Source organism: Lactuca saligna, chromosome 2 (genome assembly GCF_052625555.1).
Source record: "Lactuca saligna cultivar CGN05327 chromosome 2, ASM5262555v1, whole genome shotgun sequence".
NCBI classification, from domain to species: domain Eukaryota; kingdom Viridiplantae; phylum Streptophyta; class Magnoliopsida; order Asterales; family Asteraceae; genus Lactuca; species Lactuca saligna.
Window position 1 is genome coordinate 191479228 of NC_136418.1, and position 16841 is coordinate 191496068.

At 33.4% G+C, this 16841-nt stretch overlaps 3 protein-coding genes across 8 annotated transcripts; 2 read left to right on the top strand and 1 right to left on the bottom strand.

Annotated features, from left to right (window-relative positions):
- Positions 1-260: 260 nt before the first annotated feature.
- Positions 261-4339, top strand: CNGC1 (cyclic nucleotide gated channel 1). The gene is made up of 8 exons (XM_078977377.1): positions 261-499; positions 1172-1341; positions 1467-2013; positions 2121-2333; positions 2481-2776; positions 2854-2965; positions 3147-3383; positions 3465-4339. The coding sequence occupies exons 2-8, from the start codon at positions 1313-1315 to the stop codon at positions 4167-4169; spliced, it is 2139 nt and encodes a 712-aa protein (XP_078833503.1). The 5' UTR covers positions 261-499; positions 1172-1312; the 3' UTR covers positions 4170-4339.
- A 3803-nt stretch (positions 4340-8142) lies between these two features.
- On the top strand, positions 8143-11712 carry LOC145028648 (pyruvate kinase family protein). The gene is made up of 5 exons (XM_078977378.1): positions 8143-8256; positions 9061-9114; positions 9206-9627; positions 9784-11376; positions 11467-11712. Exons 2-5 carry the CDS (start codon positions 9061-9063, stop codon positions 11600-11602), a joined length of 2205 nt encoding a protein of 734 aa, XP_078833504.1. The 5' UTR covers positions 8143-8256; the 3' UTR covers positions 11603-11712.
- Positions 11713-12021: 309 nt separating this feature from the next.
- LOC145028649 (spermine synthase-like) lies at positions 12022-15152 on the bottom strand. 6 transcript variants are annotated; one of them, XM_078977385.1, is made up of 11 exons: positions 15001-15152; positions 13917-14139; positions 13792-13836; positions 13644-13720; positions 13429-13551; positions 13237-13341; positions 13073-13145; positions 12935-13006; positions 12639-12834; positions 12419-12548; positions 12022-12328 (listed from the first exon to the last, which is right to left on the bottom strand). In XM_078977385.1, exons 2-11 carry the CDS (start codon positions 14068-14070, stop codon positions 12269-12271), a joined length of 1035 nt encoding a protein of 344 aa, XP_078833511.1. In that variant the 5' UTR covers positions 14071-14139; positions 15001-15152; the 3' UTR covers positions 12022-12268. The 6 variants fall into 6 exon arrangements, with proteins under 6 accessions (XP_078833511.1, XP_078833506.1, XP_078833510.1 ...); XM_078977380.1 differs by having other exon boundaries at positions 13237-13551; XM_078977384.1 differs by having other exon boundaries at positions 13237-13551; positions 13917-14101; positions 15001-15150.
- Positions 15153-16841: the final 1689 nt, after the last annotated feature.

Here is a 16841-nt window from a genome sequence, read left to right on the forward strand (position 1 = left end):
GAGCGGGTAACCCGATTACATTAACTTTGTTAGTTTTTATCGATAAAACCGCAACTTAGTTCGATCTAAATTGAATCAATTCGGCCAAAATCGGAGTTGAATTCAAATTTGAAGGCAAGGTGGAAGTCATTAATTCACGGGGGGGCTAAATGACGACTAATACAGAAAGCAAGGGCGAAAATGTCAAGGACCAGAAGAATCGCGGGGCCCAGATCCTAATAATCTTCGCTCATCTCTGATTGTACCCCCGTGGACTCGTAATCTTTTTCTCTCTCCGACCCATATCTCGCGCTCCTCTGTTTCTCTCTCATCTCTCATCTCATCGAGACTTGGTAAACTCAGAAATATCGAAGAAACTTCCTCTTCAACCCAACCCCATATCGCATTTTAATTTATTTTATTGCAAAACGAAGCCCCCAGAAATCTATCAACGTATCTGTTGGTTGTATGGTTCTTGTGCATCATCGCAGACTTCACACCTTGTTCAACATCTGTTCTTGTACGACTTTTTCTGCTCTATCGATTTTTATAATTAATCCACTTCTGTGTTTGATTGATGTCATCTTTCTTGTTTGTTTCTGTTTCCTACTCTTTCTCACTTAAATTTGTTTGAGATGTCTGAATTTGACTTGGGTGTACTGGGTATTGTTGATTTGGGGGTAATTTTATTACTTTCTGTTTCTTGACCTTCTAAATGGAATTAAAATGTTTATCTTAATTTGGATTGAATTGCAAATAAGGTTAAGATCACACTTGAAACTTATGTACTGGCGTGTCTAAGTTGTTTCTTAAGTTATGTAGAGTAGATTTGACTTTCTTAGATCACGGACTTATTAAGTTAGTAATAATAGAAAAAAAATCAATGCTTTCAGGGAGATTCTCATTCCGTAACCCCTTTACTCTGCCACTGTAAAAGAAACTTGTAATTTCTTAGATCATCATCCTGTTTTTCAACTTATCTTTATCATTTGATTTGAACTGCTAATTGGTTGAAGATCAATCTCTTTTAGTTTGAAGTACAGTTTATTTAAATCGCTTCCTTTAGGGCAAGTTTGATTTATGGGTAGAAAAGAGAATTCCGCTATACATATGTTAGATTCATCAATGTTTTCCGTTTCTTATATACATAAAAATAATTGCGATCTGAAATGGATTTTATATTCATCTCCAGTGGTTCACCTTCAGCATTCTGAATCAATTTAAAGAAGCTCTTTTATTTATTTATTTATGGAGTTGAAGATGTCCCCTTATTTAATGAGAGTTTAAAGGTCAATGCTGCATTTTTGAACTCCTTCAGGCATAACCTATAGCAATGAATCCTCGACCTGAGAAGTTTGTGAGGTTTGTAGTGTAGAAGAATACATAAGACTGTTTTTGACTTGTAACGCATCCTTTGAATTTTTTTTTTTTTTTGTTGTTATGGTAGTGCATAAATTTGATATATATATATATGATGACGTGACCAGGTTTCAGTATTTGAGATCAGAAAATAGCAGCAGTGGAGGTTCTTCACGGAGATTGAAAACAGCATTGGGTTCAGTTTCTCAGATGTTCCGGAAAGGTCTAGAACATGGTTCGGGAGGGATTAAAAGCCTGAAACGATCAATGGAATCCCATTCCTTCAACAGAATGATGAGCAGAGGCCTTGGTTCTTGGAAGAATACACTTAACCCTCAAGGGAAATTCCTTCAGAAGTGGAACAAAATATTTGTCTTGTCATGTGTGATTGCTGTATCTGTAGATCCATTATTCTTTTATATTCCCATAGTTATAGATGACAAGAAGTGCCTTGATCTGGACAAGAAGTTGCAGATCACAGCCAGTGTGCTGCGGTCCTTCACTGACATCTTCTACATCGTTCATATCATCTTTCAGTTTCGTACTGGTTTTATAGCTCCTTCCTCACGGGTATTTGGTAGGGGTGTTCTTGTTGAAAATTCTTGGGAGATTGCAAAGAGATACATGTCTTCTTACTTTCTGGTTGACATTCTTGCGGTTCTTCCGTTGCCACAGGTGAGATTGAGGATCAAAAATATTATCTGATTGTGAATGGCCTGAACCTGATATGAAGTTTTTTTTTTTTTTTTTTTTTTTTTTTTTGTTATATCTATCTATCTCAGATTGTGATTTGGTTGGTTATACCGAAGATGCATGGGTCAAGATCTTTGAACACAAAAAACATGTTGAAGTTTGTTGTTGTGTTCCAGTATATCCCCAGGATGCTTCGAATCTATCCTCTTTATAAAGAGGTCACAAGAACTTCTGGCATACTTACTGAAACCGCATGGGCTGGAGCTGCTTTCAATCTCTTTCTTTACATGCTCGCTAGTCATGTAAGAGGTGGCAATAAATAAATATAAAATTACCTTCCTACCCCTGATTTCAATCACCTGATCCCCCCCTTCCTTTTTTAAAAAAAAAAATCTAAACGTTACATATACACCGTTTTGAGTGTTTGATGATGTTTAAAATGGTTTTAGGTATTCGGGGCATTTTGGTATTTGTTTTCTGTTGAACGTGAAACAACCTGCTGGGAAGATGCGTGTAAAAATACAAACGGGACAAACATAACGAATTGTTCGCGTTCTTGGTTTTCTTGTGGTAATCAATCACATCCTGTTGAGTATTTGAATTCAAGCTGCCCCATAATAGAAATGGAAAACCCTCCTTATGATTTTGGAATCTTTCTTCCTGCCCTTCAATCTGGTGTTGTCAACTCACTTGATTTTCCACAGAAGTTCTTTTACTGTTTCTGGTGGGGTCTGCAAAATCTTAGGTATCTCAAAACAATTTCTTTGTATGTTTATTATTCCCCACGCACATCACGGTATGTGATACTTTTTTTACTTGCAGTTCTCTCGGTCAAAACCTTCAAACAAGCACCTTTGTGTGGGAAATTTGCTTTGCGGTGTTCATTTCTATATCTGGTTTGGTTTTATTCTCGTTTCTCATCGGAAACATGCAGGTGGGTAACTCATATTTTATATATATATATATATATATATATATATATATATATATATATATATATATATATATATATATATATATATATATATATATATATATATATATATGTTACTTAAGTTTTGTATAATTTATAAGATGTAATGGTGTGAGTAGCCCACCTTTTTATTGTATTACAGACATACCTGCAATCGACAACAATACGATTGGAGGAGATGAGGGTGAAAAGACGAGATGCAGAGCAATGGATGTCCCATCGGTTGCTTCCGGAACCTCTCAAGGAACGAATCAGAAGGTACGAACAATATAAATGGCAGGAAACGAGAGGCGTTGATGAAGATAATTTGATCCGGAACCTTCCTAAGGACCTTAGAAGGGATATAAAGCGCCATCTTTGTTTGAAACTGCTAAAAAGGGTGAGTTTCTTGTTCTTTTTTTATAAAAAAAAAAAATCAAATCGTATCTTATCGATAAATAATAGTGGTTTGGTCTTTCAGGTGCCGATGTTTGAGAAAATGGATGATCAGTTGATGGATGCGATGTGTGACCGTTTGAAACCGGTGTTGTATACGGAAGATAGTTATATAGTGAGGGAAGGGGACCCGGTTGATGAGATGCTGTTTGTAATGCGTGGGAAGTTATTGACAGTTACAACAAACGGTGGTAGGACCGGATTCTTCAACTCTGATTATCTAAGAGCGGGTGATTTTTGTGGTGAGGAGCTGCTGACATGGGCCTTGGATCCCCATACATCATCAAACCTCCCCATCTCCACGAGAACAGTCCAAGCACTTGAAGAAGTGGAGGCCTTTGCTCTCATGGCAGATGACCTCAAATTTGTAGCTTCTCAGTTCAGGAGACTTCACAGTAAGCAGCTACGCCACACTTTCAGATTCTACTCCCAGCAATGGCGGACGTGGGCCGCTTGTTTCATACAGGCGGCATGGCGGCGGCGTTGCAGGAAGAAACTGGAAGATTCCCTCCGGGAAGAAGAGGATAGGCTGCAAAACGCCTTGACTGGAGGTGGTGGGAGTGGGAGTTCCCCCAGTTTGGGTGCTACAATCTATGCATCAAGATTTGCAGCCAATGCCCTTCGTGCTTTGAGGCGGAATGGTGCAAGGAAAGCAAGGATTCCTGACAAGTTGCCTCCATTGATGCTTCAGAAGCCTGCAGAGCCTGATTTCACTTCCGAAGATAAATGATATATGTTTGTTACTCATGTGCTTTTTTTTTTATTTTTTAAATTTATTATAGCCTTTACCTTTTTTAGGGCTTGTTTATAGTGTATGTTGTACAATGACAACTTCTTAATAGCTATTCCGATTGTTGTAAAAGATAAAAAGAAAAGAATTAGTTAAATGATTCTTTATTATAGCCGTACCTACAACTGCATAGTTTTAACAAAATGCAATCAAATCTCTCTACCATCTTCCTTCTATTCTATGTTAGACTAGATGATAGGCTTTGTACATATTTTTATGGAGTTTTAAATATTTAATTTTGCAGTACAAACTATGTATAAAAATACATTATCAACTACCTATAAGTCTTTATATTCAAATTTAATAAAGAAAACTATATAGTGAAAGATTAAAATTGTTCATTAAAAATTCAATAAACTTCTTCTCATAACACATCAAAAAGAACCATGCAAGTATATATATAGGTGTCAAAGAAAGTTATGAGACCTACTATAGATCTAATATAAACAATACATTCGAAATACATAGATGTTGGAGATAAATTATGAAATAAGCAATAATATGAGCTCAAAAGCAATGGGAAGAAGCTAACAATGAAAAAAATTGTGTTTTTTAATCAAAATGAAGTCATTTTTGATGGTTCTATACCTAATATTACATACATGATAGCCACATATTCACTTTTCCATATATATATATATATATATATATATATATATATATATATATATATATGGGTAACGACCAACAAGGTGCAATGTGTAATTTTATGGATTAGCACAAACTCCACGTTTTTCTTAAAGTAACTAAGATTTGGGAATTTATAAAACTGTTTAGTTACTTCGTATTTCATTGTACTTATAATACAAAGTTGTGTTCTATCCTACCCGTTCGGCTAACGACCCTCCACTGGTCAAGCGTGCGGTGGGTAAGAGTGGATACTCAATGACGATCATTTTACAGGTTGTTTCCTTAAACACTCCTTATAGACCAACTTCGTGAATGAGGCCTACTAACAGTAAAACTGATTCTTTACTTATACATAGTATAAGGGTGTATTTTATACTTTTGAAACACTAGTGGTTTAATCTATTAACGAATTATACTTTTAATTTAATTAACCTTTAAACCATGTTATTATGGATTTATTCATTCTCTATTTTAATTAAACTTTTAATTAATTTAATAAAATCCATAATGGTGTAATTTGAACTATTCAAAATACTAGGGTTCCATAATTTAATATTTCAAAATTTATACATTTTAATTAAATTTTAAATTCAAAAACTTGAGGACGAATTTTGAAACCTTTCAAAATATTAGCATTTAACTATTTAAATTTCAAAAACTAAAACTTTTAAGTTCAAATTTAAACAATAAAATCTAAAGGGTGTAAATTGAAACTTTTCAAACTTACTAGATCAAATATTTGAATCATAATAATCATATATTATCCCTATTTAACCAAATCCACCAATTTTCAAAAGGATAAACATATCAATCATTATATATATATATATATATATATATATATATATATATATATATATATATATATATATATATATATATATATATATATATATATATATAGGTTCAGGTTCATTTGAGACCATTCTAATTTTGTGAGACCGTGAGACCAAATCTAAAAATAATTTTAAAATGCAAAATAAATGGAAAAATCCAAAAATTCTTTTTTTAAATATTATTTTCGGAACTTGAATTAACTAAAAAAAATAAATAATAAATAAATAAAAATCCCATTTTTTAAAAAAAAAATACGTGAAATATGCTAAATAGAATATTACACTGACATATTCTAAAAAATAATTTTAAAATGCAAAATAAACGGAAAAATCTAAAAATTCTTTTTTTAAATATTATTTTCGGAACTTGAGTTAACTAAAAAAAAAATCCTATTTTTTTTGAAAAATACGTGAAATATTCTAAATAGAATATTACACTGTACATATTCTAAAAATAATTTTAAAATGCAAAATAAATGGAAAAATCAAAAAAATTCTTTTTTTAAATATTATTTTCAGAACTTGAGTTAACTAAAAAAATTAAAAAAAAAAAAAAATACGTCTCACGGTCTCACAAAATTAGGCCGTATATATATATATATATATATATATATATATATATATATATATATATATATATAAATAGGGAAAAGTGAATATACCCTTAAGGGTATATAAGCTTAGGTACCCAAACGTACTATAATACGTCGTTTTGTTTAATATATTTATTATAATGTGTGTAAACTTCAACTCTTAACTTGATTAACTTTCAAGATTTTCAAAATTTCACTAATATCTTTCTCTTATATCACATCTTTTTGCAGAACACTTATTAGGCTATATATATTGTAGTTGAAAATGAAAATTACGTAAGAGGAAGATTTATGTGAAATTTATAATAATGTTGGAAGTAAATCAAGTTTGAAGTTAAATTATAAGAATATTGAACAATTAGAATGTATTATATGATACAAAACGACGTAGTATGATGAGTTTGGGTACCTAAGCTTATATACCCTTAAGGGTATATTTACTTTTCCTATATATATATATATATATATATATATATATATATATATATATATATATATATATATATATATATATATATATGTATATATATGGGCTAAAAAGTGGGCTTTCCTCATGGGCTAAAAAACCTAAAAAAAAACCCAACAAATTCATGCATCTACTATAATAAATGAATGTTTTTTTGTCATATGTCCTCTTCTCCTTCATTTGGACACATGATAATTTCTAACATTTATAAATTTTTTATTTCCACTTGTCATTTTATTATATTTTTCATTTTATTAAATTAAAATTTCACATTTAATATGTAAGGTAATATATATAAGATATTTATTAGAAATGATTTATATATGTAATGTATCTAATAAATTAAATGTTCTTTAATTTTAATAATTCAAAAGATTCCTTATTTTTCTTATAAATTCAAACTTTTCAAATTGTAAAAATTTTATATTTAGTTTTTTTTTTAAATAAACCAATGTAATATATGGATCTCATAGCTAATTATATAATACAAATTCTTAAAAAAAATCATGAACGTTAATACAAATTGTTTGAGAAAAATAGTAGGGGTGAGCAAAAACCGATCCGACTAAAGAAAAATCGACAAAATCGCAATAAACCGCAACCGAAAAACAGAAACCGATTTAAAAACCAATGGTGCGGATTTAATTTTTGCAAAAACCGAAGGTCAACGGTGCGGTGTGGTTTCTATCCTAAAAACCGGTCCATCAAAACTGAACCGCACCGCAAGCGTGTATAGTAATAAATCAATCAATGTATATTATATACATTCTATTTAAAATAGTTATAAACGATAATATATTTATTATATGTTTATTTTGTGTTTGTATAAAACTATATGGGGTGCAAAAGAAATGTTCTATTGTTAGTCAAACGTACTAATCGATTACATGTAATAAGCTTATAACAAATTAAGTCAAAATCAACCAACCTTCAATCATTAATTAGTTTGTGAGAGTGGTCACAAGTTGTATTTTAAGCGACTTACAATTTTTAATTATGTAATTTTGTTTTGAGCTGAAAATGAATGTATTAAAAAAAACAACACAATACAAGCTTATATGCACATGGTTTTTAGTTCTTACAGTTTTAAAAAACCACACAAAAAAACATAAAAAAACTGCACCAAATTCTTAACACGGTTTAAAAACCGAAACCGCACCGATACAAACCGAAACTGCATTTAAAAATCAAAAAACCGAACCATTGCAAAACCGCACCCAACGGTTTTAAGAATGCGAAAACCGCACCATGCGGTTTGCGGTTCGGTTTGATATGAAAACAGCATCAAACCGCACCATGCTCACCCCTAAAAAATAGTGGAAATGAAATTAGGGTCGATTGTCGATATTATGAAAAGATTGGCAATAATTAAGGGTCCAGCTGTCTGAATCTGGCTCGTGTTGGCCACACTCTTCTTTCTTCTCGCTTCCTCTCTCCCACAGATTCTCCATCTCTAACCACCAATATTCCTTGCCGTCAGCCCGTCACCAAGATTCAAAAAGGTAAAAAAATAAAAAACTTTCAAATAATATATAAATATATTTATATTGTTCGATTCTTTCCTACGTCATGTGTATCGCCTTGATCATCCTGTTACACGGCATGTATTGATTTGAAAATGAACACTTGTTTGTTGGTTAGCATTCATGACACCATGGGCTTGATTTAGTTAGGTCAAATTGGTCGTTTTATTTATCATCTGTGGATATCAGGGGTTGGTTTTAGTTTGGCTTTTGTTTTTAGTTTGTGATTGTGTTCGTTTATAGTTGATCTTTTCCCCCCAATTTCACAGATTAAATTTATATTATGTAACCTGCTTGTATGAAGCTATCCTTTTGACGATTATAGGACATTTTGAATATGCAAAGATCCAAAGACTTCGGCCTTTCTTACTTAAAACTTCAACTATCATGAAAAAAAAAAAAAAACAACTTTTAGCTGTTACATGAATACCCGTGTCTGTGTAGAGATAATCTATGTTAGTTTGCATTGGTTTTACATGTAGACTGAAATAGAGAACATAAGCGTAGTAATTATAAATCATACAAGGACCTTCTTAGAATGAGGTGTGCAGCATTTTTAATTTGGAATGATAGCCTCATTTACTGTCTTGGTGATATTATCAGAGGGTGTTTGGGATTTATTTTGAACTTGAAAAGGACTTTTAGGCAGAATGACTTTATTGACTCATGGTGGTGAGGAAAGGAGTTTGTGTTTGAATTAGCTTTTTTTGGTGGAAAAATAGAGTAAGTTGTTTTTTAAAAGTGTTTGGATACTCATCTTTTTGCTGAAACATTATCTTATAGATGATGTTTGGTGTGGCTTCACTTAGCTCAGTCACCAATCATGCCTCAAATTATGTAAGTAGCAAGTCAAGCTTAATGATTACTTCAAACGTTATCTTAGAATTCTCCAATTAACACACCTTCTTTATTGGGCCAATTTTTTCAGGGCCCTTACACAGCTGAAGCATTGGTGTTGGCATCCTCAAACTTACATGAAAAACCTCTGCACTTGTCATGTGGGCTATTAGTTTCTAAGGATAAATTCATCCAGCCTCCAAGGAGACGTAAAGGGTCTTATATCGTCTCTGCTACTAGAAATGGAAATGATGAACCTGAAAGCAGTGTGGGAGCTTATGCTGCTGATGATCAATCACTCATCATTTCAGAGAGTAGTAGGAACTCTACTGAAAATGATTCAGAGAAGGAAATTATTGCTTCTTCAGTAGACTTGGATGACAATCACTTGCAGCATGCTCAAAATCAAATCTTGGGAAATCAGGGAAATCTTCTGGATAAATTAAAGGCTGTTCACATGCATGCTTTAGCAATGGAACAGTGGAATGCTTCCCGACTAAAACTATGTCATGGGTATCTTTATTTATTTTGCTTTTTTATATTGTGATTTATAGGTCATTGTTGATTATCTAGTAAAGTCCATCTTTTGGGTACATGAAATCAGGAATTGGAAAATATAATCTGCACCTAAGACTAGTAACACTAACACTAACATCACTTTCCTTGCAGACGACATGCTGTTAGTGCTGCAAACCTGATACATTATTTGGCTCTTAAAAGCCTTGATGTCGACCAACTAAAAGATGAGCTGTCTTCTGTAGGCCTCCTGAACTTGGAAACAATCAATCCGTATGTGATTGCAGGCCTCTCCACAGGAATCCAGCTGTTGGAAAATCTAAAATCCAACCAATTGACAGCAAGTATGATGAGAAAAAGGGTAAATTCTAACCGGGATTTGCTTATCGGTCCAGTTGAAGACAAAAGAAGTCATATCATGGTGACAGTTGGTGAAGAAGCCATAACCAATGAAACGTTTATCAATGATATTCTCAAGGCAGGGACCACAGTCGTCCGTATCAACTGTGCCCATGGTGATCCAAGTGTCTGGAGTGAGACAATCAGAAAAGTGAAAATAAACTCTCAGATGCTTGAGAAACCATGTAGGATTCTCATGGATCTGGCTGGACCAAAGCTGCGAACAGGTAGAATGAAATCCGGTCCATGTGTCATCAAAATATCTCCAAAGAAGAACGCCTCTGGAAATCTGATCAATGCTGCTCAGGTTTGGGTGGCACAAAAAGGCGCTGGCTCCCCACCTGCTCATGTGTCTCCAGATGTGGTCCTGTATGTGGACGGACAACAGTTTCTTGAAAAGCTACAAGTTGGCGATACTCTTAGATTCCGTGATGCTAGAGGCAAACAAAGGTCGCTCAAGATTTCAAATAAATTCCCTGTTTTTAGTGGTGTTGGATTCATGGCTGATTGTACAAACACTGCTTATGTCGAGAATGGAACAAAACTGTATATAAAATTAAAAGGGAACAAGAAAAGGTCGTTGTTTGGATCTGTGGTGGATGTCCCTCCTACAGAGACATTTGTTAGATTGAGAGTTGGAGACCTGCTGGTCATATCACGAGATAGCTCAGAAGATTTTGAACAAACAAAGTTGACTTCTTCCATGGTTGGTAGTGGGAGTCCTAGAGTGACTTGTTCCTCTGGGTATCTGTTTGACTCGGTCAAACCTGGAGAGCCGATTGCTTTTGATGATGGGAAAATATGGGGAGTGATCAAAGGGACGAGTATTTCAGAAATAGTTGTTTCCATCACCCGTGCTGGTCCACGGGGCACCAAACTTGGCCCAGAGAAATCCATCAACATCCCCGAGAGTAAAATTCAGTATGAAGGTTTGACTTCCAAAGATATTATTGATCTTGACTTTGTTGGCGCCCATGCTGACATTGTTGGGATTTCATTTGTTCGGGATGTTGATGATGTTATTCTGGTTGGGCAAGAACTAAAGAAAAGGAAACTCGACAGATTGGGAATTGTTTTAAAGATTGAAACCAAAGATGGGCTTAAGAACTTGCCTCTCTTGCTTTTAGAGGCAATGAAGCTATCAAATCCTTTGGGGGTTATGATTGCTAGAGGAGATCTTGCAGTTGAGTGTGGGTGGGAGATGATGGGGGATATTCAGGAGGAAATCCTATCGATATGCAGCGCAGCACATGTTCCTGTTATTTGGGCGACACAGGTACTTGAGTCGCTCGTAAAGACCGGTGTGCCTACTAGAGCCGAAATAACTGATGTGGCGTGTGGCGCAAGGTTAGGTTTTGTGTGTTTATTTTTATTCAAGGCCAATTATTTCTTTCTTCTGATGTATTCAGCCATGTTGTGTTGTCATTTATTATACAGGGCTAGTTGTATAATGTTGAACAAAGGGAAGCATATTCTGGAAGCTATTGCGACTTTAGATACCATTTTAAAAGGCAGTTGTGCCAAGGTAAAGCCAGATGTCAGACCTCTCGTATTACCCAACCTCATCTCTTAAATCTTCTTTACTTGTATTGTAAATGTATTTTTCCAGAAAAATGTCATGTCATCTGCATGCTTGCTTGATTTTGATAGCCAAAAAAGCTGTATTAGCTTATGTTGGATTCACTCCATTGATGCAACTTCATGCTTCACTTGATGTTCAAAGTATATATGTTTAATGGTTTAAAGTTGGAGTTGCACAAATGTTGAAGAATCATTTGACTGGATTTTGATCTTTTAAAGAAATTCAAATAACTAGTAACCAGTTCTCCTTGCACCCTATAACCCCAAAGCATGAAGTGTGTTAATTGGAAATCTTAATGCGTAGATGGTGGTTAATGTAGTTGATGTAATGTGTAGTTAATTTATGTACTACATTATAATATATTTATGTTCAACATTTGATAAATGCTGATCAAAATAAAAACGCCCACATCTAAAAATCCACTTTCTTGGAAACATAACAACCGAGTTCACTTTTATGACGCACAAACAATTTCTTAGAAGCACAAAACAAAGATTGATGACCATGTACAGAGGACAAATGACAAACCCTCCCATGAATACCATTATTTTCACCCAATATCAACATGCATATCCACTAACGTATATACCTACACCATACTCATAATTTGGTTTGCACCCACACCACAATTTCAAGCCCACACGAGACTAACAACCCTCAAAGACAGCTAACTTCCCTCTTCACAAATGAAGGCAAGGCAAAGGCAGCTTGATGCATCTGTTTAAAAAAAAAAAAAAAATCAAGTAACATATCATCAATCATTACACTCACTAAACTGTGTATAGCAATAGCAGGTTAATTAGGAACCTGAGAGTTGTAAAATCTTAGTTCTCTCCAGTGCTCCAGTGCTCCCTCTACCTTCTCAATGGGGTTTACAGGAATCTTAAAATCTACAGGCGGTCCATCCGTTGAGCACAATATGAATCCAATAACACCACTGAAATATCAACAATCAATCAGTTTTTTTTGTTCTTTCTAGAATTATTGTTAACAGCAGCAGCAATGGTTTAATGAATCAATGAGACACCTGGGATACGTAGGTACAGTTGCCCATGCATAATGAACAGAACCCTTGAATATATCGCGACATGCGGTGACCATGTCCTGGATAAGATGAGTGTGAAGCCACATACTCTCTGCCATGTTACAAAGTACCCCTCCAGGTCTTAATGCTTTTGCTATCGACTCAAAAAAAGGCCTTTCCACTAGCTCTTGAGCAGGACCTACATACGTTATGTTACATCACATGCATCACTATACATGTATGAATATTCATGATCATAAGCGGAAAAAAAAAAAAAAAAAAAAAAAAAAAAAACATACCCACAGGATCAGATGAATCAACAATAATGGCATCATACTTTCCTTCAGGCGTGTTCCGGATAAACTCAACAGCTGTCCAAATTCCACAAGATCAAATCTCAAACTTAAAGATAAATAATAAAATAATAAAAACATTACCATCAGCGACATGGAGATGAACACGAGGATCTTCAAAACCAACAGCTAACTCGGGAAAATACTTCTTACTTACCTACAAATAACAAACAAGGAATTACATATAACAAAACAAAGGTTACTTAGAGTTAATAAATTTTATCTATTTAGTTTCACCACATACGTACATCTATAACCATCTTATCTATTTCACATATATCGATTAAATCCACAGAGCTGTGGCGAGCAATTTCCCTTAGAACTCCACCATCCCCACCACCCACAACCAGAACCTGCATACAAACACACCATCCAACAATATTAATAAGCATGGAAATAATTACAGAGATATCAAACTTTATCTTTGATGCTAAAGTTACCTTTTTTGGTGATTCAATGGAACAAAGGGGAAGATGGGCAATCATTTCCTGATATGCACATTCATCTTTCTCAGTCAGCTGAAGAATGCCATCAAGAACAAGAACTTTCCCATATGCTGCAGACTGCACATCAATAATTTAACAATTTCAGCATTATATAATATTAACATGTGATTCTCTAGTTTTAGTACTAGATCCATGTTGACATGTGATACCTCAAAAACTACAACCTCCTGGTACTCTGATTTTTCCTTGAACAAAATCTTTTCTACTTCCAAGGAATGCGCTTCTCCTGATATTTATTTTTCACAAAAGAAAACTCAGGTTGTATATTCAACATATATGAACCCTAGCTTAAATTACCTGGCCACATAGGGTTGTTAAAGTACATGCTTTTGCCACCTTTATCTGCAGCAATTAACAAGATAATGATGATCATCTCAAACAGTAACCACATGATTCATGATTCTGATTATTCAAATGATTACCAGAGAACCATCCAGAAACAACTGTTGCATGACAATTGGCTTCAAGCTCTGAATCAACAGGGGAAGCTCTTGCTTTCAGGCAACAAGATGGTTCATTCACCCTCCCATCCAAACTTTTCTGGACTTCCAAGTCTCTCCCTGCGTCTCCCTCCATAGATTCTCTTTTCCTTCTCCAGTTTCAGCCTCTAACACCAAAATATGGACCTTACACTTTAAGTTGCTACTGGTACGATAACATGAACATGAAACAATAGAAATCAACAGCTTTTATAATAGGATAGATATAGAATACAAGAAAGGCTAAAAAAGGTTAGACTAAATGGGGGGAAATCTTGCAAAGACACATGGACATCAAATTCAGCAGTCACAATATTCTGTTTTGAAATTTTTTTTAGGATAGAAACCATCAGTTCTATTCCCCTTTCCCTTCTTTTGTGACATTCTAAAGTAAAAGCAATCATCTACTTTACCAAGAACATTTCACAAAGTGGATTCTAATTTGCCCTGTAAACAGATCAAGCAACATAATGTGATTAAATCAATCTATAAGTGGAAGACGTGGACATTTACCTAAAACAGCGTAACATATAAGCTGAAGATCAATATTCTTGGCAACAGGAAGAAAAATATAATAGCAATCCAGATAATATAAAAGAATTAATAAAAAAAGGAAAAGGTACATGTGAAAATACTAACTTTTGTTTGGAACTGCCAAAGTACAACTAATTTTCGAATTTCAATAAAAAAAAAAGTTCAAAAAGTAATTTCTTAACAAGCTTACAAGGGCCTAGAGAACGTGACTGGAACAATATATAAGCTAGGGATTGAAAACTTTTGGGCGGCAACACGAGGGGATTTACAGAAATTCTAATTATAGCCACAAAAAGTTTAAACCCAGAAACTTTCTCATCTACCGAAATATATAAACATGGATATAAGCAAAATAATCGATTATATAAGAGATGAAAGGTCCAAGTCAGGGAAATTGAAACATAATGTCAGTAGTTTGTTGATTGTGTAAATGTGGTCAACCGAAACGTACTCTCAGGCAACACAGTTACACAGAAGAGATTCAAAAACATACACACACAGAGATACAGTGGTAATCTCTCCCTCGATGTGGTCGCAGCTTTTGGGGATTGCGCTTTGAGTCGATGAAATGGAGTGAGGTGGGTGCACAGATACATTAATGCTAAATGACGAATTGGGAAAGGTTTCAGCCCTTGCCAAAACAGAATATGGTTGGTCTATTATATTCACATTGCCACGTTCACGTTTTTTTCACCGGTATTTTGTAAATAAATCCCATAATTTTAAGAGCCCATTACACAAAAATCCCATAAGCTTTCCAGTAATTTTTATTGTAGTTCGCTTTTTCTTTATTGCGATTTTCAATTTTGATTTTTTTGAAACGATAAACTAATCTCGTTACTAGTTATCAATGTGTCGGCTGGATCTTGACAGTCGACCGGGTCTAGGGTTAAAGGAGTAATCGGTCTAGGTGGAGACTAAATGAAAATTAATCGGAAACCTGAATTATTAATAAAACATAATATATTCTAAGAAAATAAATAAGTATTTGAACATTTCAAAATTTGAAATTTTAAAAATATGAAATATTTTGTATAATATTGAAAATTTTGAATGCTTGAAAAATTAAAATTTTGAAATTTTGGTGTAATATTCAAAATTTTAAATATTTGATTTTTTTTTTTTTAATTTTTTCTGCCTACGAATGCCAAGGAGCATCAAGGACCACCAAGCTCGAGTTTGACCGATATTGACCAATTTCTATCAAGCATCCCTAATCGTAATCGGTTGTAAACCGCCAAATGATTAATCTCTGATTGATTAATTGGCTGCTAATGCCAATTTCTACAACACTGCTATTTATATCTTAAATGAGACTTGAACTTGTGACTTTTCAATGGAACTGATCACTCTCTACCGGTAGACAATAACATTTTGGTTAGTTTTGATCACTGACTAACAAGGTAAATATTTCATCTATTTCCCAATAAAACGGATCAAAGTTTCAATTAAATTATAATTAATAATAAAGGATACAACTTGAAAACTATAGATGTTTTTTGATGTGCAACATCATCTTCACATATGAAACAAGAGAAATTTAATAATAATAATAATAATAATAATAATAATACACATTGGTGCATTTGCTTTGCTTGGGTTAATTTTTTAATCGATTGGAAATATGATATCTACAATATGAAGAAACTTGTAGTCATCTCTCTAGGTTCAACTTTTGAGGTTTTATCTTAAACCAACTTAATTTTGGGAACTAAAGATTAAGAATCGATTCAGCTGAACAAATAATCAAATGTTTTTATAGAATTTAGGGTTAAGAAACGATTTAAATAGTTGAATCTTGAAAAATATATAGGTTATTTGTTGTTTCATTATTAAAAAACATTCTTTAAAAATATTTTGATTAGGAGTGGTTGTGGTAGGTTCGTTTTAATTTTATATATATAAAATTAATAACAATAAAACATATTTTGGGTGAGAGTAGGTTATGGTAGGTCCATTTTACTTATATATATATATATATATATATATATATATATATATATATATATATATATATATATATATATATATATATATATATATATATATATATATATATATATTAAAAAAGTTCAAAGTTAATAGTGAAAATCCAAGCTTTTTGTCAATTTTGCTTCCTATTCTTTAATCATTTCGACACCTTTGGACTTTGCAATCAAAATTTTTATATTTTTTTAAGAACTTTTTAATATTCAAAGTTTGGCCACAAAACTTTAAGGAATTGACAATTTTGGTCACTTTTCTAAACACTTGCTAATTTCAACCTCTTTAATTCTTTAGTCATTTTGACATTTTTGGTCCTTACAGTCTACACTTTTATATTTTTTCATTAAA